This window comes from Oryx dammah, unplaced genomic scaffold (assembly GCF_014754425.2).
Source record: "Oryx dammah isolate SB20612 unplaced genomic scaffold, SCBI_Odam_1.1 HiC_scaffold_2, whole genome shotgun sequence".
In the NCBI taxonomy this organism is placed as follows: domain Eukaryota; kingdom Metazoa; phylum Chordata; class Mammalia; order Artiodactyla; family Bovidae; genus Oryx; species Oryx dammah.
Genome location: NW_024070186.1, coordinates 153,241,496 through 153,268,694, shown reverse-complemented (window position 1 = coordinate 153,268,694; position 27,199 = coordinate 153,241,496). Strand labels below are relative to the sequence as shown.

Sequence of the window (27,199 nt, the reverse complement as noted above, 5' to 3'; positions counted from 1 at the left end):
CACTTAACTACATAGGTCCTGGGCTAGGTGTCCAGGTTTGTGCAGGCTTTAAGCCTGTAAGTTTTCCTGTTTTTATCATCTTACATCTTTGAAAACTGCCCACTTTGAGACAAGTTTCAACTGTTTTCGTACAGTAGATTGCCACCGCCCCACACTAGCTTCTTTTGGCTGCTAAGTGAAGGTGTAGGAATTTGAAATAAGCTAGAAACGGGGAAACAGAAGACCTGTAGAAGGACTCTGTGCCACTTGGCTAAGTTCTAGAATTAATTCTATGGCACTCTGGACTGTGGCATTTCATGAGCACTTCATGGGAGAAAAGTGTCATCTTTTCATTTTTGTTTATAATTTTACTTATGTATGTATTATATTTTTGGCTGTGCTGGGTCTTGTTGCTGCACACAGGCTTTCTCTAGTTGCGGTGCGAGGGTTTGGCGTCCCAGTGGCTTCTCCTCTGCGGAGCATGGGCTCCAGGGCGCGCGGGCTCAGCAATTGTGGTACAGAGGCTTAGTTGCTCCATGGCATGTGGGGACTTCCCAGACCAGGGATCGAACCCATGTCCCCTGCATTGGCAGACGGATTCTTTGCCACTGAACCACCAGGGAGACCCAACATAATCTTTTTAAAGGAAAATGAATGCCTCTGTATTTTTTACTTAATGTGCACATACGTCTTCATATATGTGCTTTTTCATGTGTAGTTGGAGGAAGTGAAAGAGAAAGTCGCTCAGTGGTGGCCGACTCTTTGTGACCCCATGGACTATCCAGTCCATGGAATTCTCCAGGCCAGAATACTGGAGTGGGTAGACTTTCCCTTCTCCAGGGGATCTTCCCAACCCAGGAATTGAACTGGGGTCTCCTGCATTGCAGGTGGATTCTTTACCATCTGAGCTATCAGGGAAGCCCATAGTTGGAGGAAAGAGGTCAGTAAAATCTCAAAAGGAAATTTTAAAATTGCTTTTATGCTGTGGGTTTAGAGAGAAAGGATTTCTTCCTTTTCTCTGAAAGTCAGCTGAACTTGAGGGAGGGAAGGAGAGGTGGGAAACAAGACAAAGGAGAGACTTTTTTTAGCTGTTCAAACGTAGGGGAGTGAGCCATCCCTGGTGGTCCAGTGGTTAAGACTCTGCTTCCAACACAGGGGGCATGGCTTTGATCCCTGGTGGGGGAAGTCCCGCAGGCTGAAGAAGTAGAGGAGTGAAGTTCAGGCCCTTTGGTGGAGAGCAGGAACCCCACAGACCATGAGAACAGCTCACTCTGTGCTCTCCGGGAAACCGACCAGAAGTGAAATTTGCCCATCGTTGTGTCACAACGTAAAACGCTGTGTTTACTCGCGGGTTCTGAGGACCTGTCCCGTCATCCTGAGAACTCGGTGTGTTGTGAAAGCCCCCAGCTCACCCCTCTCTCTTCTGTCTTTCTGTGACAGAGGAGGAAACCTGACTCTCCTGCACTTCCTGCTGGGTTTGAAAACCGCAGCGGACGATGAGCTGGTCGCTGAACTGGTGGTGAACATTCTGAAAGTGTGCCCAGACCTACTGAACAAATACTTCAAGGAAGTGACGTTTTCCTTTCTCCCGAGGCTGAAGTCCACTTGGTCAAATAACATCAGACTGCTAAACAAGGTGACGACCGCTGCCTTCTGAAGTCTGCCTCGTGGGGTCGTGGGTGAAGTGTGAGAAGTTGGGGTGGCGAGGATGGGAGGTGGGGTGACATCCTGATAAACTGCAGGATGAGAAACTTCTTCCAGCTGTTCTCCCGGTATATTTTTGTTTTCCAGTCGCTCAGTTGTGTCTGACTCTGCGACCCCATGGACTGCAGCGCACCTGGCTTCCCTGTCCTTCACTATCTCCCCGAGTTCGCTCAAGCTCATGTCTGTTGAGTCGGTGATGCCATCCAGCCATCTCATCCTCTGTTGCCCCCTTCTCCTCTTGCCCTCAGTCTTTTCCAGCGTCAGGGTCTTTTCCAGTGAGTCGGCTCTTCGCATCAGGTGGCCAGAGTACTGGAGCTCTAAGCTTCAGTATCAGTCCTAGATGATGTTAATTCAGCGTCTTTTTCTTCTAAGGACGTTTTACTTTTCACTGAGCTGCATTTTGAGGTTTATGCTGCTAAATCTGTTAAGCCAATTTTATTTTCTTCATCCAGATTTCACTTTGAATGTGATCTTGATGAGTTTAGCTACAGTTTGGGCTAGAATTAGCAAAATGCCTGACCGTGAAATGCAAGCCAGGGAGCAAGGCTATTTAAAGATTGCCATTTCAAGTTCTTAGAACAACTTGAAATAAGCTGTGTCTTGGTGGTCTGTCTTGTGGATATGAATGAATTTCCATCTGATCATGGGTGTCAGCCTCCCCTCGTTTACCAGTGGAAGTACCTGCTACAAGTCCTTCCATTCATGATCGCCCCTTCTCTCAGCCTTATGATCTGCCTCATGGTAATAGGGGGCCTCCCAGGTGGCTCAGTGGGTAAAGAACCCACCTGCCAATGCAGGAGACCCAGGAAACTCAGGTTTGATCCCCGGGTTGGGAAGATCCCCTGGAGAAGGAAATGGCAACCCACTCCAGTATTCTTGCCTGGAGAATCCCATGGAAAGAGGAGCCTGGCGGGCTATAGTTTATGGGGTTGCAGAGTTGGACACAACTGAGTGACTAGGCACGCAGTGATAAGACACCTGGAATTATTTTTTTGTGCCTTGACTTGGGCAACACATTATCTGCAAAACGAACTTAGTCCATCATTTTCCTTGAGCACCTGTGTGTGCGGTCCGCCTGTGTACCGGGGGCAAGAAGGAGGCACTCTGCCCCCTACTTCGGTGATGGTATCACCGTGGCCACCACCCCTGTAGGGAGCTGCCCTGGCCGCACTCTGGAGTGGGATGGGGAGAGCCAGGTGCATGGCCGCTGCAGATTGGATAGTAGTCTTGCCGTCTCTAGGACTCCCTAGTCTCAAAGCTAGAGTCTGCCTTCTAGCCTTGCAGTCTGAGGGAAGCTCCCCTCATTGAGGTCTAGTGTTGTCATCTGTAAATATGTTTTATCTTGATATAAAATATCCCTACCGCGAAGGGTTCTCATGAAGCGCTAAAGAGCCGGCATAATTTGCCAGGTGCCGTAACTGGGGACTAAGTCATCCCGTTGTGACTTGTTTGCCATCAGAGGTTTTAACAGGCTCGCCAGACCACCAGTCAGTCCCTGCTTTGACGGTCATTGCCCTCAGCAGTAGTCTTACCACCTGCCTGATCTCTAACCAGTGGAACCGGGGGTCGACATTCCAGACCCTGTTCCTTGAGGCGAGCCTTGGGCCTCTGTTACTCTCATTGTTTCCCCGGAGTGGCTTCACTCTTGGGCGCCTCCCGTTAGACTCAGGTTTGGAAGTTAACTTCTCTGTCATCCCTTTCTCAGATCTACGCTGCCCAGCCGGACATCTCCCGGGCGTTTCAGACCCGAGAGTTCATCCCGCTGCCTCGGCTCCTGGCCATGGTGATGGTGACCACTGCACCTCTGGTGTGCAACAAGATCATGTTCACGCAGGCGCTGAACGTGAGTGGGGACCCTGCCTCCAGACCCTCCCGCTCACGCCCCTGGCCATGCCGGCCACTCCGCTGAGAATACCGGCCTATGTGTATTGGGTTGTCTTTTGTCAGCGCTTCCGAGGTTTTCCACGTGTCTCCTTGCCTGGGGACGGGGTCCTGGGGCCCAAGGCCCATACCTGCCTTTCTCCAGCACTGAGCGGGCTGCAGGATCCTGTGTGGCTCTGGGCCTTTGTCGATAGGGGGCGGGGGGAGCAGGGGGTGGAATCATAGGAGGGGACGTGTGCTCAGCTGCAGCCCAGTGTCACGCATTGAAGTCTCATTACTTGAGGATCTTTGGACAGAGTGGGCCTGACATTTGCCTGGCAAATCCTTTCTTCTGAGCTTTAAATGAATAGTGATTACTTTCCTGGGGAACATTGACTTTGAGGCCCAGCTGTTTCAGGAGTTTGGGGAGGACGTGTTCATGGAGAAACTTGATCCTTGGTTCTGTGTCACCGTCTATCATAAAGCTCCAAGGCTCAGCAGAAGCCACGTTGTGAGGGGCCCATGCCTTGTTCACTGTAGCATCAAGGCCTGAGCCAAACCTGCCGTGAGTTGTTAGCACATGGATCCTGGGCTTCCAGGTAGCGCTGGTGGTAAAGAGCCTGCCTGCTAACGCAGGAGACCATGAGTAGACGCGGGTTCAATCCCTGGGTCAAGAAGATCCTCTGGAGGGGGGTGTGGCAGCCCACTCCAGTATCATGCCTGAAGAATCCCCAAGGACAGAGGAGCCTGGCTGGGTATGGTCCATAGGGTCGCACAGAGTCAGACACAACTGAAGCAAATTAGCACGCACGCATGGGTTCTGGGTCCTGCCGGTTGCCTGCCTGTTACCTCAAGACCCACCTGGCAGAGGCCAGGTGTTCAGAGCAGTGCAGGGCTTGGGGCTTCCTCAGGGCAGGTGGAGTCCCTGTGTTTCAGGCTGGCTGGTTGGGGTGTGAGCACAGAAGACCAGGATCCACCACGGTGGGTCACAGAGCGTGGTTTGGACCCAGTGTCCACAGGGCATTTGCTGTAAAGTGGCCCCAACTCCTCAGATTGTACTGTGGGATGAGAGTTTTTTTGCTCCCATCCAGGGATGGTGCTGAGAGAGAGCGGTGGGGTGTGCGGAGTAGACAGAAGAGGCCTGGGTGGAACCTGCCAGGGTGGCTTGCTTGCTCTGGTGGCCAAATCCCAGAACCAGAGTTAGGACCCAGCTCGCTTGCCCATCTGTTTTGTGAGACACAAAATAGTTTATCCCAAGAGACTTGCAAGAAAGTTGAGTTGAGAGGGGGACGTCTGACGCTGCCTCTTGTGGGTGGGAGGTGATGGCTGGCTGCATTTCCTCTCCGCTTTGAGCCAACCCCGGTCTTTCCCCAGCAGCCTGGGATGTCAAAGGCTGTCTCACTCCCAGGACAGAGGAGTTGTGCCCCGGGGGTGTTCATGCCCTGCATGGGGCGGCCTCGGGCTGGGGTGGAGGACACGTCCTCCTCTCTTCCCGAGGCCACCGTCCTCCTGTGCAGGCCCAGGGCCAGCTAAGGGGAAGCTGAGGCTCTGACTTCCCGTCCATGGCCTTTTCCCAGCTGTACCTGTGTTCACGTGAGTGACACCAGCGACAGGTGTGTCTCGGGGGTGGCGTTAGGAGTGTGTGTGTGGGGGTTGTCGAATGACATTTTCCTTCTATTCATTACAGTTTTATCTATAAAATTTTAATAGTGTAGATTTTAGAACCAGAAAGAAAAGAATGAGCTCGTTTTACAAACGGGAAATTAGTAGGCTGTTCGGAGATAAGGCCTCAGGCTGTTGGCCAAGCTTCGTGTTCCAAGCCGGTGGATATACACGTTGAGCACTCATTTCGGTCCTGCCTTTGAAATGATGACGGGGTGGGAGTAGTTATTGGTTCAGGGCATTTAACGTAGCCCTTCTTGAGAGTACAACGTCCATATAAAATGAGACACCAGCTGATTGGAAGGCTGGGGGCCTGGGGTGTTATTAGACTGAAGGTCCGTCAGAAAACCTTGTTAATTCTACTTGACTCTCAAGCGACAGTATCCTACCCAGTGCTCCCTGGGCTTCTCTGTCCTTGGGGGTCCCCTGGGGCTGATGGCACTGGGCTGGGCTGGGCCTGTGATGGAACGTGTCTCCCCGGTGCCCCGGAGATGTCCTAGCTCCTGCTGGCCTGGGGCACACCGCCGTCACCAGGGGCCTCACCTTTCCCCCTTAGTGCTGATAGCACAGGCTCTTGAACCTTACTCAGTCTCCATAGTGAGTGAGAGTGTTGAAGGTCTCCGGTTGTCGTCCGAATCCAAGTAGAGTCTGGGTGTGGGAGGCCTGTGGTGGGGGCTGCAGTGAGCTTAGAGGTGGCTCTTCAGACCCAGGTGCCCTGTACCTTTGCTTATCATCTCTGCAGCTGACGAGAAGTGCTTCTTCAGGGGCTGGTCGGGTCCTGGTGGGGCCTCGGCTGCACTAACGCGGATTATCCGTGTGAGCCTGGCAGTTGTCAGAGAAGACTTATCAAAAACAGACAGTGGACTAAAAATCAGGAATAACCATCAGACTCCTCTTCTTTAGTAACCAGCCTCCCAGCATCAGCTGAGGTCAGGTCTGCAGGAGTGCAAGCGGGCAGAGGCCAACAGGCCCCCAGGAAAGGCCAGCATGCCCTGGGTCCACCAGGGCCATCCAAAGATGTTTGTGGACTCAACTCTTTGTTTTCTTCCCAGTTGGACAGCATATCCATGAAACACACAGCTCTATCCCTTGTTGCCGTCATTTTGAAGAGAGCCTTAAAGACCATCGAGCACTGCCTGAATAAAGAGGCCTGGCAGGAGTCGGGCGTCTACACGGCTGCCATGATGGAAGACTTCGTGCGGCTCTTCAGAGAAGCTCTGAGCAAGGTAGGCCCGGAGCCAGGTGTGGCCTCTCCTTACAGGTAGCACAGCAGCTGGGAGAGACGAGCTCGGGGGCGCAGAGGGTGGAGGTGAAGTGAAGGGAAGTGGTGGGGAGCGCTCTTGGGACCTCTGGTCTCCTTAGGAACCGTTGCACCGCTTCGCTCCCCTCCCTGCTGCTGCACGCTGGCCGGGCTGGGGCCGCAGCGAGAGGCAGCCTGCTCCCTCCTCCCCAGGCTCGGTCTGATGAGCAGGGAGGCTGGGCATCCGTGGCCTGGCTGACCGCCCAGAAGAGCCATCCACGGGCTTGCTGGGTAGGGTGCCCCTAGCCGGTCCTAAGGGTGAATTGCTTCGTTCCTAACGTCTGGCTCTGGTGAGCGAGTCCTTAGGGGTGTCTTTTCATGATCAGTACTTGTGTTTTCATCCGACGGATGGAGGAGCCTGGCGGGTGACAGTCCATGGGGTCGCAAAGAGCGACAAAGTGAGTGACAGCATGCACTTGCGTGTTCACCAGCTCCTTACCGGGCTCAGTTCGGGGACTTATGCCCCAAAACAGAGCTCCCAGAGGCCAGGGTCTCTCCCTTACACACTCGCATGTGCTGGCCCCTCTCCCCTGTTCCTTGTATCTCATCATCAGTGGGATCCGTTCGTTTCTCTTCCTCTCAGTGTGACTGGTTTTTTGTTTGTTTGTTTCCTTTCAGATTTTACCAGATCTGAATGCCATCATCTGGGTCTGGCAGTCTCTTAGAAAGCAGGATTCAGAACAGGATGATGAGAAAGGAAAGAAAAAGGCCAGCAAAACTGCTGCTCCCTGCGTGGCGCCCGAGAGCGGTGAGGGCTGTTTGCAGACACTGTTGGCCCAGGCAGCCCGGGAACCTCCTCTCCTGAGGAGCTTGTGAAGCCCTCTGACTCTGAAAGAAGCCTGTGTCCTTTTTGGCTTAGTGAGAAGGAGGAGCCTGGCATCATACTTTGAGTTTTAACATCAGCTAGAAATGTGCTCAAGCCTTATGCAAGCACCACTCACATCTCTCTTGACCCTTGCGTGATGGATGCTGTGTGCTCTGGCCTTCTGGTGGGTGGAGGGTGACGGCAGGCATAGGACACTCTTTTGTTCTGCAGGTAGAACATTACCCCCGGTTAGTAAAACGCGTTGCCTCAGACCTTGGCATTGGTGAGGCATGGTGCTTTGTGTCTTGTATCTCTGTCCTGTTTAATCCTTCTCTCGGCTCTGTGGGGGTTAGGCCCTGCTGTGTGTCCCCTCGTTGTTCAGATGAGGCCCCTGAAGCACAAAGAGCCTGAGTAGCTTTACCCTGCCCAGGGTCACAGCAGTGAAGTGGGGGTTTAGAGCCAGCCTGTCTGAGCAGTCTTGACTTCTTTACCACATGGGCTCCCTAAACCTCGCTCCACGGGCATCTATCTGCAGCCTCGGTGTTCCGCGTGCAGTTGACCGTGATGGGATTGCTTACTGATTGAGGACAGAGAACGAGGGTGTTTCCTGATTCACACTGTTCAATTCTGATTCAGATGACGCAGAAACCATTCTTCTGAAAGCCGTGCTGCTCCAGGTCATCTGCCTCTACCAGAAGGCGGTCCCGCACGTGGTCACGCAGTACAACTTTGACTTCAGCAAGCTCCTGAAAGGTGCGTCCTGAGCGACGGCAGGTGCCCCTCCGCTGGGCCTGCCCTTGGGGGTGAAGCGGCCGCAGGCACACTGGATCCCCAGGGCACAGGACCGCGAAGGCTGGTGGGTGGTTTAGCTGGCTTGTGTGATCCACTGGCCTGGTTGTTTTCTTCTGGATCAGCGCTGGTCTTCTTTACAGAAATATCACACGAACACTTAACAGCACCAGGAGAGAGAAGGGAGAAGCCAGCTAGGCTGAGTTGTCTGCCAGGGGTGATCGGTAGATGAGAATGCGTGCTAAGTCGCGCCAGTCGTGTCTGACTCTTTGCAACCCCATGAGTTGTAGCCCGCCAGGCTCCTCAGTCCATAGGATTCTCCAGGCAAGAACACTGGAGTGGGTTGCCATGGCCTCCTCCAGGGGATCTTCCCCAGCCAGGGACTGAACCCAGGTCTCTTATGTCTCCTGCGTTGGCAGGTGGGTTCTTTACCACTAGCGCCATATAGATGAGATTCTTCTTTGCCACTGGGAAGCCACATAGATGAGATTATGTGGCGTTGATTCTAAATCTTCTTATCAAAGGAAAAGGCGTGCAGAAATGAGAGCCCCTGAGAAGGAGGTCCCGTTCACACACACACACTTTTAACACAGTTACTCAGATTTGACTTAGGTTCCAACCACATCTTATAGAAGTAACATCATGCTTGTCCGGCCACGTTTCCTTGATGGAAAAATTTGTCTACTGAAATTGACTTCATAACTGGGCCAACAGAGGAAGACTTGCAGAAATAATCAGTCTTGGAATTTATCTAAGCTGTTGAAATAGTCCTATTCAAAAAGCTACAGTTCTCTTGCCATGAGAAGACAAGATTTGCTAGAATGTGGCCACTGAATGTTTACTCACTGCATCCTTCCCAAGTAAATGGTTAACCCAGAAATAAGGCCAGGGGCTGAGGACCCTGCCTCGGGTACTGGTGGCCACAGGCTGTGCATAAGATTCTGGCTGTCCCGGGAGCAAGCCCTGTGTCCCCCACCAGGGGTCGCTCCGACAGGAGACTGTATGGAGGGCCACCTGCCGGGGGCTTCTGGTTGTCGGGTGGTCAGTGTGGCCGAGCGCAAGGAAGGGCTTCCTGGGCCCAGCGGCATCCCAGCTCTTGAGTGAAAGGTTTGGGGTGACTGCAGGTCAGGGGGATCTGAGGCATGTGGACAGGAGAGTGGGCGCAGGGTGGGCTGAGCCCCACAGCCTTCTGCCTGTTTCTACCAACAGTTTCTCGTTGGATCCTCGTCGCTGGGGCATCAGTAGCCAGGCGTCCCCCTCCCTCTGACGTCTCGTCTGTTTTCCTCTTGTCTGCCCGCAGGGGTCATCTCAGAGGAGGGCCTGCGGGAGGAGGTGCCCCCACTTCTGCAGCACCACATTCTCAAGGTAGCCCTGGAGCTGCCCGCCAGCAAGTTTCTATGGTTAAAGGCCCAGGTAAGAGGCTGAGAGCCCACCCTGCAGCCTTAGTTCCCCTGCAGGCTGGGCGGCCGTCTGGGAATTTCCAGCTCCAGAGGAGGACATCTGCGGTTCTCCTCTTAGAGCGAAACCTTGGTGCAGAGGCCAGGTCTGGATTTGTGAGCCAGGAATCTCTTTACCCTGCAAACAAACGTGCTTAGCTGTCCTTGTTGAAAAGGCATCGTTGCCCCATACTGCGAGTTTTTGTGTTTTTCTAACAGGGCTTTTACATTTTTCTGGTCCTTTTAAAACCTTTTTGGAAAGAAACAAAATACATTTCTTCTCTTTCGTCCTCATCCTGGAACGACTCAAGATGGAGCTAGAGATAGACACCAAGGCAGGAGAGGGTTGAGGCTGGTGGAGAAAAGTCTGTTCTCTGTGTCTATAATAGTGTCTCGTAGCCCTTTCTGGAGAACATAATGTTGACCGATAAAGGGGACTCAGGATGCAAGAGATGTTCATCCGTGGGCTTAAATATAGGACGCTATGTTGCCCTGTTCAGAGAGGGAAAATGACCAGGTCAAATTAAGCACTGTCGATAAGGGTGTATCTCAGGAGCCCAGATGACTTGTTTTAATGACTCAGGTCTCCTCTGAGCTCTTGTAAGGAACCGTCAGTGTGGAAATGTACGTTGGCACTATGAGAGGTGAAACTCCCAGAGAGGTGCAAGAACGCCGTGGCACTGGGCGCTCTGTGTTTCCCGAGTCCTCTCTCTGCAGCTCACCTGTGTCACAGCTGAGACTTGTTCTCATCCAGGACTCAGCGCCAGGCTTGGCACGAGTATTCTACGTAGCGTCTCGCTTACCGCCACTCCCAGACAAGGGCAGCTGGAGCGCAGAGTGGTTAGGAGACTTCTGGGGTCTTGGGGGGTCTAGGACGTAACCCGGGGAGTGTGGCCCAGAACCTGCTCTCAACCCGGTGAAGTCACTGCCAGGACTGCAGAGAGATGACGCGTCTGGGCTGTTTGGTTTATCATCCCAGATGACCCGGACCATTGAGATCTCGCTGATTTAGTTGGAAAGTGAGCAGAGAGGCCTCTTATCTTGAAAGAGCTGGTATTACCATAGTAGTTTATAGCCTGTGCTTCAGTTTTTGCTTTTAATAAGGGTCTGCTGGGCTTTGTAAGTGCCAGTTCCTCAGGGGCTCAGATCGGGGCTGCAGGGAGTCCCCGGGAAGACACAGAGTCTGGGCGGGGTCTGGAGCTCCATGTGCTCAAAGCCCAGGAGCCTCTGAGAGTCTGAGTCGTGTATAAGGGGACCAGTTACACCGCACCGGCGTCTTGCTGAGATGCGGCGCGTATGGTATTGGGTGGAGTCAGGTAGCCCCGGGTAGTGTGGTTCCCCACCAGCCTCTGGCCGGAGCTGCATCTGCGCCAGGGCTCCCGGGCTTGCTCCCACCTCAGTCATTAAAACAGCCTGTTAACCTCCTTGTGTCTCAGTGTCTGCACGTGTGAAAAGGGGGTGACCGTCGTCCCCAGCTCAGGCTTGTCGGGAGGATAAAGCGAGTTAGCGTCTGTGAAGCACCCGAAGGTCCCCCTGCTTCCTGCTGTGACGCTACTATTGCTGCCACTGCTGTTGGGGCCTGGGGGGCTGAGCCTGCTGACTCCAGACGTTCCTCGTGTCTGACGTCCCAGCAGGCTTGCCAAGGGGTGGTTGGGATGAGGCGAGAGGCTGGAGAGAAGCCTGGGCCTGTAGTATCTGTTCACTCAGCAGCAGTGACCTCTGTTATAACTTTGTCATTCAAACTCCAGGAAGGCCCAGATGGAGAAATCATTGGAGGCAAGCGATCGGTGTTTTACTTACTTATGAAAATGTTTGTGACCAGTGGCCATTCACAGCTCAAGTCATCAACCAAACTTCTGATTGTGAAGGTGAGCCTTCTCTATACCAGTTCCTAGTTCTGGAAGCATTTCGCATAGTCTTTCTTTGCTGAATTAAGAATGTATTAGGACCGACATAATTTAAGGAGAGAGGGTTTTATGGCAGCTGTAATTTATTCTGTCTTCACCTGGTTGTGCTCCTGAGAGGCGACCTGGTGAAGTGGGGAAAGCAAGCACTTTGATCCCTGGTTCCGCCCCTTCAGGGGGTGTCGGACTTCCCTGTTTAACCTCTCTGAACTTAGTTTTCTTGCGGCAAATGGGCATAACAAAGCTAGAACTGCAGAAGAAATGACATGTGATCCGGGCTCAGTAAACATTAGATTGGCCGCCCTCTGGGGACCAGTTTAGTAGGCAATGCCTCAGCCTTCAACTTCAGACTCAGCCCTCTCCAGGGCTTCAGCCTTTTGAGCATGGCCATCAACACAGCCCAGGTGTCACCAAAGTTAGAGGAAGGAGATGAGTTTGTTGGTGTCTCTTCTTTCTTACACTTGACCTAATTTTCCAGAGCTACTTTAGGTCTTAACTGCAGTGCCAGGAAATCCAGTTCTTTGGTTCTGCTTTGTCACGGGGTTGGGTGGCAGCGGGGAGTTACTACAAAAATCATATTCATTGTGTCTGTGAGTTTAGTCGCTCAGTCGTGTCCAGCTCTCTGCGACCCCATGGACTTGCGCCCGCCAGGCTCCTCTGTCCAGGGGATTCTCCAAGCAGGAATACTGGAGTGGGCAGCCAGTCACGGCCCAGGGCTGGAGCCCGGGTCTCCTGCGTTGCAGGCAGGCTCACTAACCACTGGAAGCACTAGAGAAGGGTTCAGGGCACCAAGACTTCACCTCTCCTAGATGTGCCGGTCGTCTCGCTGGCACTTGACCCTCACGTGAGCTGCCCGGAGGGCGTGAGCGTCTGGGCCTTGACCTCTGGCCTCTGCATGCCTGTGCGGGTGTGTGATCTCATGACCGCCCCCTGCCCGTGGGTGGAGCGGTCTACCAGGCTCTCCCTCAGTGCCGAGACCCCGAGTCCTGTCATCCGACCATGTGGGGCTGTCACTTTACCAAGTCCTGCCTCGAAACACATTCTCCCCTCAGAAACGGCGGTGCTTCCGGCGCAGGCCTGGCTCTTGAGGGGCCGTGCTGAGATGGCGCGGCTGGCTGGCTCCTTGTCTCGAGGAATCTCACACAGGCTGAGGATCGAGTCCAGGTTGAAAGTCAGACTTGCCAATGGCCGTTGGGTGTTTTAGGAGTCAAAGGGAAGGAATAAACAGCAAGACGCGGGGCTGCATTCCCCTTGATGGAGCCTGGAGCCACCTCTCGTTGCTGGCAGAGGAGAGTGCTGTTCCAAGCTGGAGCTTACAGAGGAGAGCCGGATGGAACTTCGGCCACGTGTGCGCTCCTCCGGGAGCAAAAGGAGGCCGAGACCTCAGAAAGCAGGGTTCTGCCCTGACTTACCCCCACGGTCTGCCTCCCAACAGATCCTGCGGGACACGGGCATGTTTGAGCATACCTGGCCAGAGCTGGAGCTGTGGCTGGAACACCTGGATGGCACGGCGGAGGAGAACAAGGAGGCCGTGATTCAGTTTCTGGAACGCGTGAGCGCCTATTTCCCATGTAGAGGAGTGTTCAGGACGATGTACTCAGTGGTCCTTAGTGTATTTAAAGCATTTCTTAGGCAATTAAGAGGCCTTTTTTCCTGGCTAACTTCCTAATTCTTCTGAGACATGAGAAACTACTTAGTTTTAGCATCTGTAAAATGGGAATGTATCACCGAGTGCTGTTTAACTTCCCTGGGGGCATTCGTTTTCACAGGAGGGATTAGTGGTATACTAAAGTGAAGGTGAAGTCACTCAGTCCTGTCCGACTATTTGCGACCCCGTGACCTGTAGCCTGCCAGGCTCCTCCATCCATGGGATTCTCCAGGGAGGGATATTGCAGTCTGTTGCCATTTCCTTTTCCAGGGTATCTTCCCAACCCAGGGCTTGAACCCAGGTCTCCTGCACTGCACGCAGACTCTTTACCATCTGAGCCCCCAAGGAAGCCCACAGTGGTATACCAAAATTACTATTAAAGGCAATAGTCTAGTGTGAAAAGGAGATAATTTTTTAAAGTTCTACAACAGGAACTGTTTTTTAAAAAACTTAGCAGCAAAAGTATTGCTCTTACTAAGGTCTGTTAAGATTCTTGCTCTTCCCTTTATTTCACCTGTGACTTCTAGGCGCACTTTTCATCCCACCTGTCACTGTCTAAACACTTCCCACTTGACTCTTCAATGCTCAGGTCCTCCTGACGTTGGTGGCGAATCCGTATTCATACACGGACAAGGTGTCTGACTTCGTTCAGGAAGCCAGCGCCCTGCAGACTCCCGGGACACGGCAGGACGCCGATGACGCCAGCATTCCCATCTCCCACATCGACGGTAGGTGCCATTCCCCAGCGCTCCTTGGCTTCTGAAGAGCCAGCCACCATGGCATGTTAGAGACAGACAGCAGAATGGCTATCTGAAGCCTCGTGCAGAGGGCAGACATCCCCCCACTGTCTTTGCGTCAGAGATCGGCCCCCTCTGGAATTGGGAATCCCCTTGTTTGTTTCTGTAGCAGGAAATGCGTCCAGGGGCTTCCTCGCTGCGTTATTTTCATCTGTGTGGTGTTTACACTGTGCCAGGTGCTGCTCTGAGCTCCTCACAGACCCTACCTTGTATAACCTCACAAACAACCCCAGAGCGGGCAGGCTGTCCTCACTGCAGGTCTGGGCGAGGCAGTTCAGGCACGGAGAGGCTAAGCGGTCTGCTCGGCCTCACCCAGCGAGCACGCAGCAAGGTCAGGGTTCGACTCCAGACCCTGCGGCCCTAGTCTGTGCGTTAACCTCTGTACACTCTTGTCGCTTCTCAGATGTTGGCTTGTTTCCCTGACTATCCGGGTCGAAGTTTGTGGGCTTTTCTCAGTGTCACCCGAGGAAACATCAACCCGTTATCACCTGAGCGGATAATCCTGCATTTTGTCAGGCAGAGATAATGAAGATTTTTACAGATAATACCGTATCTGTTTAGAATCAAACATTACATTAAGCATTTTCCCCAGGAGAAGTTTAGCTTTCTTTGTTCCCCTCTGTGCAAGTGTTCTCTTTCATGCCCTCCCCGGGGGCTTCCTGCTGCAGAAACCGTCAGTGCCTCTTTACCTGGGCCTGACTCCCCACCCCCTCCCCCGTTCCATCTCCAGATGTCCTCGACATGGTGGATGTGCTGGTGGAGGGCAGCGAAGGCTTGGATGAGGAGGTTGGCTTCGTCCTGAATGAAGACATGATCCTCCTCACGTTCCCGTTCAGCGCCGTGGTCCCCGCCGCCCTGGAGGCCAGGAATAAATTGCTCCTTGGAACAGAAAGCAAAGCAGGTACCCCTGTGTGGTCAGGGTGTTCTGGGTGCATCAGGCCAGCTGGGTCTCTGGAGGGTAGGAGGTGGGCTTCCAGGGGCTCTGGAAATAATTGCTGCAAGGCCAAGGCAGCAAGGGTTGAGTCCCACCAAAGTGACAGCTGCACAGCTGCTAGAGCCCAGTGTGCAGGAATAGGTGTCTGGAGGCTGACTCAGCTGTCGGGAAAACGGGTCACCTGGCAGATGAGCCGGAAATCGTGTGTTTGCGTGGCCGCAGACACCTGTGGTCACACCAGTGTTTCCTCTTTGGTCTTCACTCATGATTATCTTGATGCTGAGCGCTTCCCTCGTGGCCCAGATGGTAAAGAACCCGCCTGCCAGTGCTGAAGACCTGGGTTCGATCCCTTGGTTGGGAAAATCCCCTGGAGAAGGGTATGGAAACCCACTCCAGTATTCTTGCCTGGAGAATCCCATGGACAGAGGATCCTGGAGGGCTACAGTCCAAGGGATTCCAAAGAGTCAGACACGACTGATCAGCTAACAGACATCTTGATGCTAAGGGACAAATCCTTCATCTCTCCTGGGTATCCAGGAAACATAGACCAAAGGAAGCACTCACTGATCACAGTGGTGTCATTTAGTCAGGATTGTTTGGGATTTGCTGCAGTAACAGCTATGTCCCAATGCATCAGTGGTTTAGGGACTAAGGGTCTCTTGCTTGACATTGTCTAGGACAGGTCAGGTGCTCTCCTGGGTGGTTGTCGTCCAGGAGATCACGGCTGCTCCCATCTTATTATCTGTGTCGTCTCAACATACAGCACCCAGAGTGCCTATGGAAGGGGAATAGAGAGTGGACAGTCCCACAGGGTGCTCTGGCCAAGCCCAGAAGTGGCTAAGCCAGTTGTGGGGTCCCCACCTGACTGCAGGGAGGCCGTGTGCTGAGGAAGAGAGGAAGTGGCTTGGTTTGCGTCAAGCAGATCCTGGAGGTCTTGGCCTTGCCTCTTCTGGGCCTCCACACCTGCGGTCTGACTGTGTGCTGTATGTTTAAGTAAAAGTCTGGTGTGGTCTGCAGTGGTAGCCTCTGCCTTCCATTGCGGTCGTGTGATCCCTTAGAGTCATGATGAATCTTTCCCGGGTCTCAAATTCATGTGGGAGTTGGGGTGACTGATGCTCCCAGCAAGCTCCTTCCTCCCACGCAGGAGAGAGCATCGTGGCGTATCTGACCGGGGTTCTCACAGACCTGCTCCACACCCAGAGAGACCCGCTGGCCCTGTGTCTTCTGCTTCAGTCTTATGACCAGTTGGAGCCTCCGAGCCTGCCTTGCCGCTGCCGGCTGTCCCGGTTCAACAAATACTACAGCCTCTGGATCCCGGAGCCAGCCCGCGAGGCCCTGGTGAGCCACGGCGACCCTGAGGAAACCAGGCCTTCCTTTCCCTGGGAAGCCCCGGAGGCCCCTGCCCGTGGGCCACGGCAGCTTGTAGCCCAGATGTGTAGCTTTTCTCAGCTCACGGGGTGAGCTTTCTTCACTTTCTCGTTTTCCTTGGTTAGAAGAGGCAGTGCAGTGGGGGTCAGCTGACATGTCGAGCTTCAAAGCAGCTCAGTCATGGGGCAGAATTGAAATCCCCGCTGGCCGTGTGACTGGAGGGAGGAGGTCCCGTCTTCTCCCTTTCTGCATGGTCTGTACATGCTGGCCTTGTAGCCCTCGTCCAGGCACCCTAGCACCCCCTAGACCAGGCGTGCCCAGCAGTCAGACCTGGCCCCTGAAGGCCGCCAGCCAGCTATGTTCTGCTAAAACTGGAAAAGCGAGAAAGGAAAGAAGGAAACCCATTTTCTCTTGGTGAGGACTTCATTCTTAGCACACTATTGACCAGGAGCTTTTTGCAGAAATTAACAGGGGTGGCTGGCTGTTTGTTATGTTAAGCGAATATTGAAATAACTGCACTCAATAACATTTGGGCAATGAAAGAAGAATCAATATGTCAGTGGTAAATAAGTTGTTAAAAGGGGTACTGCAGGTCTGGCTCTAACGCAGAGGACTGAGGATTGCTGAGTGGGGCAGGAAGGTCACTTGGCGTGTGCATTTTTGTGTTTTCATTCAGTTGTGGCTGCTCTTAAAAAAGCAGGCAGCCCAGGACTCCTTGCCTCAGGGACTTGGTAGCAGTAGCTGAGGTTGATTGCGTGTTCGCTGTTTGTCAGGGCCTCCCCCTAAGGGCTACCAAGTCACTTCAGTCGTGTTCAACTCTGTGTGACCCCATAGACGGCAGCCCACCAGGCTCCACCATCCCTGGGATTCTCCAGGCAAGAACACTGGAGTGGGTTGCCATTGCCTTCTCCAATGCATGAAAGTGAAAAGTGAAAGTGAAGTCACTTAGTCGTGTCTGACCCTCAGTGACCCCATGGACTGCAGCCTACCAGGCTCCCCCATCCATGGGATTTTCCAGGCAAGAGTACTGGAGTGGCGTGCCATTGCTTTCTCCGCCCTCTAAGGGCAGTATGTATCTTTTCCGCCATGTAACCCTCACAACTCAGAGAAGGTCAGGACTTCCTGTCCTCATCGTACACATGGGGAAATGGAGGTGCAGAGCAACGCCACCACCAGTCAGCGGTGGACTCAGGGTTTTGCCAGGCAGCCAGGCGCCAGAGCCTGGGCCCATCACAGCCATCACCGCCTTCCCGCCTGCCAGACCGTGGTCAAGAGCTGGTCAGAGCCACACAGCAGCTCCCGTGGGTCAGCAGTCAGGTGGTGCCACGATGCTCCCAGGGTCGGCGTCCACCCTGTGGAGCTGGGCACAGGCCGTTCCCACCCACGATGGCGCATCCAGATCTCCAGATGCTCCCCAAGTCTGTTCAGCAGGTCTGTGCGGGCCCGGGAATCTGCATCCCTAGCAAGCTCCTGGTTGATGCTATTGCTGGTCCAGGGACCCCACCTCCAGCCCCACTGAGTTTCAGGGCTCACGTAGCCTAGTTGTGTTGGCCTTAGGAAGCAGAGTGTTTGGAGGTATAACAGTACAGGCCACGTAGGGTGAATAAAGATGGCAGTTGGGAATGAAGTTAGAAGAGGTGAACCCCTTTGAGACAGGCTGGTTGCAGGAATCTGTCTTCCATGCAGCCCCTGTCATCCCATCCTTCCTGGGGAGGCCTTCGAAAGGTCTGCAGCTCACTGAGCTGGCCCCTTCCCGGGGCAGGACTTCGCAGTCTGCAGGGATCAATCGCAGTGATTCCCATTTGAGTGAAGTCCTGTCTTTGTCCTGGGCGGCTCCGGTTCTCCAGGGCATGTAAATAACCTCCCTGACCCAGCACCCTCATGTGAACACACACTAGGATAAAACACGTGTGACCGAGCGCGTTGGACTTGACGGGGTCCCGTGGTTTTCAGCATCAGTGGGTGACTTTCTGTGAAGGGCCCCACTGTCGTGCATGTCGCCCGTCCCTGTCGCCACACTCCATGCCTTTGGCCCCTTGGGCTGATCCGTCTGCCCTTCTCACCTCTGCTGTCCCCCAGCCGCTGCAGACTTCAGGCAGCCCTGCCCCACCGGGCCCCGCGGCCCCGTCCTTCTCCTCCCTGCTGCAGACAGCCTACGCCAGTCAGGACCAAGGCCAGGGCCCAGGCGGGCTCCCGCTCCTGGACGAGGGGGTTCAGGCGCAGCTGCGGGCTGCCCTCCTGCGCCTCCCGATGCACCAGGCCCTGCGCGCCACCAAACACCTGCTGCTGTACATCAGGAGCGCTGTGGAGAACTTCGCCCAGGTGAGTGCTGCCCCGGGTCCCCTGCATCACTGCCCACAGCGAGCGTGGCTTCTGCCAGTCGGGTCCAAACTGAGTGGTAGTGTGGATTGGAGCATCTCGGGGCCCTGCTGTCGCCCTGCTTGTTCTGCATGTGGGGAGGGTGGTGGCCAGTGCGCAGGGCCCTGGGCAGGCCTATAGTCTGGGCGCCCGGGTGGCTGGTCTGGCTCCCTTCTCCCTGGAGCAGATGTCTAGATCCCAGATGGGGAGCCCAGTGCAGCTGAACTTGGTCACCCAGGCAACGATCGGTCGGGACAGGGCCCTGCCAGTGGCTGACCAGGTCAACATCACGGCCAGGCCTTCCATCTTCCTTCACGAGTTTAAATTTGGTGGCTCATTGTGGAGCGTTCTGTCCCTGAATTGCTTTACCAAAGTTTTAGCTTAGATTTTGCAGGGGGTGGGGCGGGGCTTTCCTCTTCATCTTGGTCAAAACAAACCTCAGTGTTTCATGAAGATTTAGGAGAACATGTCTTAATTAAGATGGCTTCTCAGGTGGTGCTAATGGTCAAGAACCGCCTGCCAATGCAAGAGACACAGGTTTGATCCCTGTGGGGAAGATGCCCTGGAGGAGAAAATGGCAACCCACTCCGGTATTCCTGCCTGGAGAATTCCATGGACAGAGAGGAACCTGGCAGGCCACAGTCCAGAGGGTCACAGAAAGTCGGGCACAACTGAAGCGACTTAGCACGCACATCTTACTGAGACATGACTTGGACGTTGTTGGTGTTGCCGTTTGAGGCCCGTCTCCCTCTTTGATCCTGGTTTCTGGCAGCGTCACCCGATCTGTCCTGGGGGACCTGGCAGTGAGTGTTGGCCCTTCCAGGCCTGAGGGTCGTGTGTCTTGCCTCACAGCTGGGCCGGAGTGCGGGGCCGCCCCTGATGCAGTTCCTTCTGGATCTCCTCCGGCGCCTGGTCATCCACTGCCAGCAGCTGGACGCCCAGAACCAGCAGAAGTGCCAGGCCGCCCAGGCGGAGTCCGACCTCTTTGTGGACATGGAGTCCGTGGCCTCACTGGAGCTGGCCAGCGACAAGGTACGGCCACCCTTCTTCCCCCTTCCTGTTGGCCTTTCTCCTGGGGGGTTATAGACACTGGCTTTCCCTCCATTCTAGTTGGAAGCTAGCACCTGTTCACTGCAGGGAGCAGGGAAAAGCAGAGGCCACTAGAGGAGATACTGAACACCACCCGCACCCCCACCCCCATCCCGAGGGAGGCACGTTCACTTTGGGTGCTCACGCTCCCCTTCTGCGAACACTTTTGCCTCCCACTGTGTGCCCCGAGCATCCTGAGAACCCAGCCTGCGTCTTTTCCTTGTAAGGGGTTGCGGCCTGTATGGAGTAAAGGTTGGGTAGGGGTGCGGCCCTCCATTGTGAATACTTACAGCGACCACTCTGCCTGAGAAGAGTGAACCTCCTTCTCTTGTTGGTGGCTCGGCAATCAGCTGCTTACCTAAGACCCGACCAAGTCTTTCTCACCCTTTGCCATTTGAGATGGTATATGGGGTTCAGGAAGCAGGCATGTTCCTCATTTCATAATCAAATGCCAGGCTCCCTTGCTTTGGTCTCCAAGGGGCTTTTGGGGCGGGGGCGGGGTTGGTGCATGGCCATCTGTTAGCCAGTCGTCAGGCACAGCACTCCTAATCTGTGCTTTGCTGTTTTCACTTGGGAAAGCTCAGTTGGCAAATTCGTAGGCTCCTCTTCCCTTCCCTGAAGAGTAAATAAGGAGAAAAATAGATTTCTGTCCCCAGGGGCTGGGTGGCCTCCTTGGCTAGGAACCGTGTGCAGCACGGCTGAATCAGATCCCTCTCTGATGCAGCAAAGGGTGCTCGGCTGCTCTCTGCTCAGTGGTTTAAACTAGTCTCGGGGTCAGAGTTTGTTCCCTGAGGGCCTAGTCTCCTTCTGAGAGTGGACGCAGGCTCACCTTCAGTTCTGGCTCGTGTAAGCCCTGCTCACTTCCCTCAACCACAGAATCTCTTCTCAGCGGAGGCCACGCTGTCCCTGTGGTCAGGTGGTACTCACGTCCCTCGCCCAGATTTACTTAGGAGGGCAGGGTTGCTAGGGAGAGACCAGAAGACGATGGATCGTAATCGCATGTCAGCATCTCTGCATAGCCCTGGCCTGCCTGAATGACCATGGAGAGCAGTTTCTCTGCAGTTAGTTCATTCAGCCTCCGTTCATCAGATTCCTGCTGGTCTCGGGGCAGAGGGGCTCCAACTGAGTCACAATCCAGGCCCCTTGGTCTCATCCCGAAGGAGGTGTATTCCAGTGGGGTCACAGCTCTGAGTGAGTCTGGGTTGGGGTGCTGTGGGCACCCCCCAAGAAGGGCAGGGAAACATGAACTTGAGGCCGAGGGTGGCTAAAGAAAGCTGCCCTCCGCTGTCTGTCCGGCCCGAGGGCAGCCGCTGGACGGGCGGCAGCTGAGGCCTCTGCCCTGTGGCTCTGTTCCAGACGCTGGAGGAGGTGCTGGTGGCCGTCCTCAGACACCCCACGCTGGAGGGCTGGTTCCTGGCCCTGGAGCGGCAGGCCCTCCCGCCGCATGCCCTCAGCCCCGTCCTTGTGAAGCTCCTGGCGGCTAGCCTCAGCTCGGGGATCCTTCCGCTGCTGGTGGCCAGTGCCCCGGCCCTGCGGAGCCTCGGTCAGCTGGGCCTGCTGGCCAGGTACTCGGAGGCCGTCACCCAGAGTGTCCTCCGTGAGCTGCGCAGCCCGAGGGCCAGCTCGGCCATGTCGACGCCGAAGACCCTCCTCCCTCCGCTCGAGGCCCTGCGGGAGCTGCACCCCTACATGGAGGATGCCCCGCTCCGGGAGGTCACCCTGGCCCTGCTGAGCCTGCCCGAGGCCCGCCTGGCCGCCCAGCGACCCACTCAGCACCCCCAGAAGGAGAGACCGCTGACTGCCCTCGGGAAGACCCTGGTCCAGCTGCTGAGCGGCTGCGCCCAGGAGAAGCCGCAGAGTGGGGAGTTCCTCTGGGCCTCCGAGTACGTGCGGGGCCTGGCGGCTCTGCTGCCCACGCTGGCTGTGGCCGAGCTGGACACCGTGCTGCTTGGGGCTCTGCAAAGGGAGCCGGCGCTGGTCCCTGCGGTCGGGCTGACCTTGCTCGACGACTGCCTGGCGCGGCGGACGCCAGCAGCCCTGGCCACAGCAGCCCTGCTCCTGCAGCACAGCTGGCCGCACCGGCTGCGCTTCGAGTGCTGGTGCCAGCGCGCCGGCTCCCGACTCTGCCTGCGGGAGGCCCCAGACGACTTCCTCCCCATCGTCCACGTGTATCTGCAGGGCAGGACGCAGGGGCGCTTCACACGCCCCGCAGAAGGTAAAGGGGCGGCTGGGGGCAGCCAGTAGGGCCCTGTCCCTTCCTCCACGTGTGTCCACCCTTAAGCCCTGGAGCCTCGTGTTCCAGGGTTCCATTTAGCTCTGTTTCCCCGCTGGTGTCTGCCCCAGCTCCCGAGTTGACTCCGAGTTACCCAGAGGAAGCTAGGGCAGTAGCTGTGGCCACTGGGGGCCAAGGAAGGAGCAGCTTCATCTGGGTCTCGCTATGGGGAGAGGGGCTTGCTCGGGTGAGGGTCCTTTGCCCCTTTCCCCACCGTCCAGCATGTTGGTTGAGCTTGCTAAGCAGAGCCATTCAGCTGCACTCAGCTCTCTCTCTTCCCCCACTGGGTCTCAGATTTGAGGCACTTTCTGATCACCCCAATTTAATTCCTTTTTACCAGTATGTATGAATGGCATTTTGCTCACTGCTCTGCCTCTGTGCCGCACGGCTTGATATCATCAATGACGAAAAAATGTTCTTACAAAGTAAGAGGCCCTCCTCTCGTACAGCCTGTGGCTCTCCCTGCCCCTCTCCTATTCCCGAGTGAGTTCAGGACTTGAGTGCTCACCATCTCATCATGACCTTTGAGCTGGGGCCCACAGGGCTGAACGGTCCCTGTGAGGGTTGAGTGTTGACAGGTGGCCAGTGGCGTGCTGCTAAACGTTTTAACATCGGCTCTCAGGGGAGAGTAATGTGTAGCATTTGTCAATTTCCATGGCATCAAAACTCGCCGGGGTCCCACCTCGAGCCACTTGTGTGACCTCACCCAGGTCACAAGGTTCCTAAAGCACTGAGCTGGCTCTGGTGCTCCATGGTGTCCGACCCTCCTCTCCCGTTTGTCTCCACCCCAGCTTCCTCTGCTGTCATTCCTGTCTTGAGGAAGGCTCTGTGGACGCCGCTGCAGACCAGGCTTCTCAGTGCTGACGGGCCCCCAGAGTCCGGGCTGCCGCAGCAGATCCTGGCCCAGCTGGTCCCGTTTGCCAGAGCCAAGGACCTGCGTGCCCTCATGGACCGCTTGCCCAGCTTGCTGCAGACTCCAGCGAGTCACACGAGGTATGAGAGCTCAGCCCTGTCTGATGGCCCTTCCTGTCCCAGCTTCCGCTTCCCTGTAGTGCTTAAGAGACCGTGAAAGTTGCTGCCCTGTGCTTGTGTCAGCCAGTGAGGCAGTTCCTTTGAGAACCCATCTTGACAGCATCCTGGCTGGAGTGAGTCCATGTCCATAAGTGGGTGGTTCTGACTCCCTTAGAGCTGTGGTCCTCAATCGGGAGATTTTGCCCACTCCAGGGGACAGTTGGCATTGTCTCACATTTTTTTATTGTCACGATATGGGACTGGAGAGTCTAGCTTCTGGCTTCCAGAGGATAAAGGCCAAGGGTACAGCTAAATATCCTGTAATGCATAGGACAGGCCCTTCCCCTGCAAAGAAAGAATTATCTGGCCCCGAATGTCAATAGTGCTGAGGTTGAGATGGCTTGATTAGACAGAGTCTGGACAATATATTCTTTTTCTGGTGTGTTAATAGTGTTTCTCCTCGTCATAAAGTTCTGGTACATTTTGAAGTTTGAGTAAGGGGCAGGTGAAGCCTCTGATTTCTGAGCTTGGGGAGTTAGTTGTAGGGACCGAGACTCAGGGCGTTTGTCTTCTGTGGCCTGTTGTGATGTTGGATTATACCAAAAGCCTGGAAACCTGGACTTTTCTCTCTTGCTGCAGCTGGGTCGTGGCTGACGCCATCTCAGCCGTCCTGGAAGGGTCGGCAGAAGAGCTGCAAGCCTGGAAGAAGACTCTACTGAAGGCCTGTGTGCAGTGGCTAATTGCATCCTTCAGTGGCAGCCAGCAGGAGGATGGTCCCCAGGATCAGGAGAAGCAAATGCTACTGAGGTTAAACGAACTGTTGGTAGGTGTTTCTTATTAGGGACCCTGGTTAGATTCATAAGGGAAGGAGGGAGATAGACAAACCGAGGTTTACAGATACATTTAAGCTGGGGGCATGAGTTCAACCTAGCAGGGAATAGGAGGGGCCATGTCTTAGAGGTGAAAGGCAGGTGGAGGGCAAGCTCTGAAATGATGAGCCATCTTGTGTCAGAAATGGATGTAGAGATTTGTCAAAATGCTTTTTTGTTGCACCTCCTGAGATGGTTATCTGGTTTTGTGTTAGACTGTTAATAAGCTGAATTATATTAATTGATTTTTGAACATTAAACTAACCTTGCATTCCTAGGTTAAACCTACTCAGTCATGACATATTACTATTTTTATGTACTCTTGGATTTGATTTGCTGATATTTTATTAAGAATTTTGGTATATCTGTCCATGAAGAGTATAAGCTTAAAATTTTATTTTCTTGTAATATCCTTGTCTGGCTTTGAGATCAGGTAATAGCTGCCTGCAATGTGGGAGACCTGGGTTCAGTCCCTGGGTTGGGAAGAGCCCCTGGAGGAGAGCATGGCACCCCAGTACCCTTGCCTAGAGAATCCCTTGGACAGAGGAGCCTGGCAGGCTACAGTCCATGAGATCGCAAAGAGCTGGACACAACTGAGCGACCCAGCACAATAGTGGCCTCAGAATGAGTTAGGCAGTTTTAAATTTTCTTCAGGTATTTTAAAGGCATTGCTTTACTGTTTTCTGGTGTGCTTTATTTCTGACAAGAAGCCTCTCGTTTTAAAAAATTAATGATTTCTTGGCTGCACTGGATCTTTGTTGCTGCACACGAGTTTTTTTCTATAGTGGCAGTGAGTGGGAGCTGCCCTCTAGTCACGGGTCACAAGCGTCTCGCTGCAGTGGTTTCTCTTGTTGCAGATCGTGGGCTCAAGGGCACAAGGGCTCAGAAGTCTCAACTTGCACTCTCAGTTGCTGCTGTGCACAGGCCTGGCAGCACATGTGTCTCCCCAGACCAGGGATCTGGAGTATCAGGGACGTCCAGAGATCTCTCCTTATTATCTCTATTTCACTGTACATGACAACGTTTCCCCGCAGCTTCTTCGAGGATTTTTTTTCTCTTACATGTCTTAAACAATGTGATGACGACACGCCTTAGTGTCATTTTCTTCAGGTTTTCAGTGCTTTGGGTTCAGTGAGCTTCCTGGTTTTGTGAGTTTAGAGTTTTCATAAAATTTGGAACTATTTAGCTGTTTCAGGCCTTCCCTCTCTGTCATTTTTAGTGTTACATTTTTGCACAGAAATAATTAACATCCTGAAGGCTAGTGTGTGAGTTTTTCCTCAACCCATGGTGTAAACAAAGGTCCATCTAGTCAAAGCTATGGTTTTTCCAGTAGTCATGCATGGATGTGAGAGTTGGACTGTAAAGAAAGCTGAGCACTGAAGAATTGATGCTTTTGAACTGTAGTGTTGGATAAGATTCTTGAGAGTCCCTTGGACTGCAAGGAAATCCAACCAGTCCATCCTAAGGGAAATCAGTCCTGAATATTCATTGGAAGGACTGAGGCTGAAGTGAAACTCCAGTACTTTGGCCACCTGATGTGAAGAACTGGCTCATTGGAAAAGACCCTGATGCTGGGAAGGATTGAAGGCAGGAGGAGAAGGGGATAACAGAGGATGAGCTGGTTGGATGGCATCACCAACGCAACGGACATGAGTTTGAGCAAGCTCCGGGAGTTGGTGATGGACAGGGAGGCCTGGCAAGCTGCAGTCCATGGGGTCACAGAGAATCGGGCATGACTGAGCAGCTGAACTGAATGGTGTAAAGTTGAGTTAAAAGTAGAGCCTTTGACTGGTGTGTCACCGCTGAACCCAAGACTTAAAAGGGAATCCTCAGGAGAAGAGCCCCAGCTGGAAGGTTTTAAGTGTGATAAATATGTTCATAGGTTATAGATCAAGCTGCAGTGCCTGAGCACTTCTGTTAAAAGACTTTCAGTTCAATTCAGTTCAGTTGTGTGTGATTCTTTGCGACCCCATGGACTGCAGCACGCCAGGCCTCCTTGTCCATCACCAGCTCCCAGAGTTCACCCAAACCCATGTCCATTGAGTCGGTGATGCCATCCAACCATCTCATCCTCTGTTGTCCCCTTCTTCTCCTGCCTTCAATCTTTCCCAGCATCAGGGTCTTTTCCAATCAGCTCTTCACATCAGGTGGCCAAAGTGTTGGAGTTTATAACCTGAATTTCAGACTTACTGCGTTGTGTTACAGGACTGTGAACTTACAACGCACAGGAACCCAACATAGCAGAGCTTGGGGTGAGGAGGAGCACCCCCGAGACCTGGAAGGAGCCGAGCTGGGGAGGCGAGGGTATGGGGCTGTTCCTTTGTAGAGATTTGTGTTCTTGGGGCATGCCTCCCTCCTTCCCCGACTTTGCTGTCCCCTCTCCCACCTTTTTAACAGACTGAAATTTTTAGAGCAGATTTAGGTTCACAGCACCATTGAGCAGGAAGTACAGAGTTCCGGGGTGCCCCCACCCCAACACGTGCACAGCCACCCCGCTATCAATAGCATTCCCATTGACCTTTGCTTGTAATCGTCAAAGTGTGACTTCCATATTGTGCAATATAAGATCATAAGTGTGTAGTGTATCTTTGGCAAGTACACACCCCTATGCCCCAGAGTCCTCCCCGAGGTTTTCATCATTCCAGAAAGCTCTCTCGTGCTTTTTCCTGGTCTGTCCCCTCCCCACCAGAGCAGCCACTCTTGCGATGTGACATAACGGAGCGTGTTTGGAGACTGTCTCCACGGCGGGGCCTGTGGGCCTCTGATGGGCCTGTTAGGGCGCAGTGGTCTTGCCCTGGGTGGATGTTCACTCTTGTGTTTAAGCAGTCACATGTGGCTACACCTGTGTGTGTGTTGCAAATCAGTCAGTTCTGTTCGGAGTGGTGGACAAAGGGGAAGTTACAGGACTGTTCGAGAATTTCCTTTCGGTCACTGGTGACCATAGGTATCTAACAAAATGATAGAAGTGCTAGTGGAAATAACAATTTTAAAAAATCAAAGGAAGAAAGAACTGCTTGCTTTTGTGAATTGCTTTGGTAACTGTATTCTATACTTACCGAAGGGCTGTAGTTTAAATCCCATGTCCTCTATTTTAAGTTAATTCAGATATTCTACACATATTTCTCACTTACTTTATTCCTAGAATTCACTTAAGGAAGTTGACCCTGGTGATTGGCAGAAATTTGTGAAGACCGGACTCAAGTAAGTCGAATTTGTTTTCTTGGTGCAGCTGAGTAAGGCAGTGAGCATCTTTGCTGGGGGTAGGGTCGGAGCTGTTTTTGCATGAAGGAGGCGGTGGAGCTGGTGCTGCTTCCCTTTGGGGCGGAGGAGACGGCAGTGCTGGGGAGGGAAGCTCCCTGGCCCCTGTTGCGCACGTGCTTCTAACGAGGGTGAGAGAAGCAGCCTTTGAACAAC

The 27,199-nt window shown here is 53.9% G+C and overlaps 1 protein-coding gene across 1 annotated transcript in view; it reads left to right on the top strand.

Annotated features, from left to right (window-relative positions):
* The window catches only part of URB1 (URB1 ribosome biogenesis homolog), a 78,308-nt gene that overhangs the window by 20,223 nt on the left and 30,886 nt on the right, over positions 1 to 27,199 (top strand). Inside the window, exons 9-25 of the mRNA XM_040228017.1 lie at positions 1,420 to 1,615; positions 3,389 to 3,526; positions 6,258 to 6,431; positions 7,124 to 7,253; positions 7,947 to 8,063; positions 9,400 to 9,512; positions 11,284 to 11,403; positions 12,875 to 12,991; positions 13,677 to 13,815; positions 14,615 to 14,785; positions 15,963 to 16,156; positions 18,266 to 18,508; positions 19,397 to 19,576; positions 20,990 to 21,848; positions 22,697 to 22,898; positions 23,556 to 23,739; positions 26,928 to 26,986. Of these exons, the coding sequence (XP_040083951.1) occupies positions 1,420 to 1,615; positions 3,389 to 3,526; positions 6,258 to 6,431; positions 7,124 to 7,253; positions 7,947 to 8,063; positions 9,400 to 9,512; positions 11,284 to 11,403; positions 12,875 to 12,991; positions 13,677 to 13,815; positions 14,615 to 14,785; positions 15,963 to 16,156; positions 18,266 to 18,508; positions 19,397 to 19,576; positions 20,990 to 21,848; positions 22,697 to 22,898; positions 23,556 to 23,739; positions 26,928 to 26,986 (3,336 nt within the window). The remainder of the gene's footprint in view (positions 1 to 1,419; positions 1,616 to 3,388; positions 3,527 to 6,257; positions 6,432 to 7,123; positions 7,254 to 7,946; positions 8,064 to 9,399; positions 9,513 to 11,283; positions 11,404 to 12,874; positions 12,992 to 13,676; positions 13,816 to 14,614; positions 14,786 to 15,962; positions 16,157 to 18,265; positions 18,509 to 19,396; positions 19,577 to 20,989; positions 21,849 to 22,696; positions 22,899 to 23,555; positions 23,740 to 26,927; positions 26,987 to 27,199) is intronic.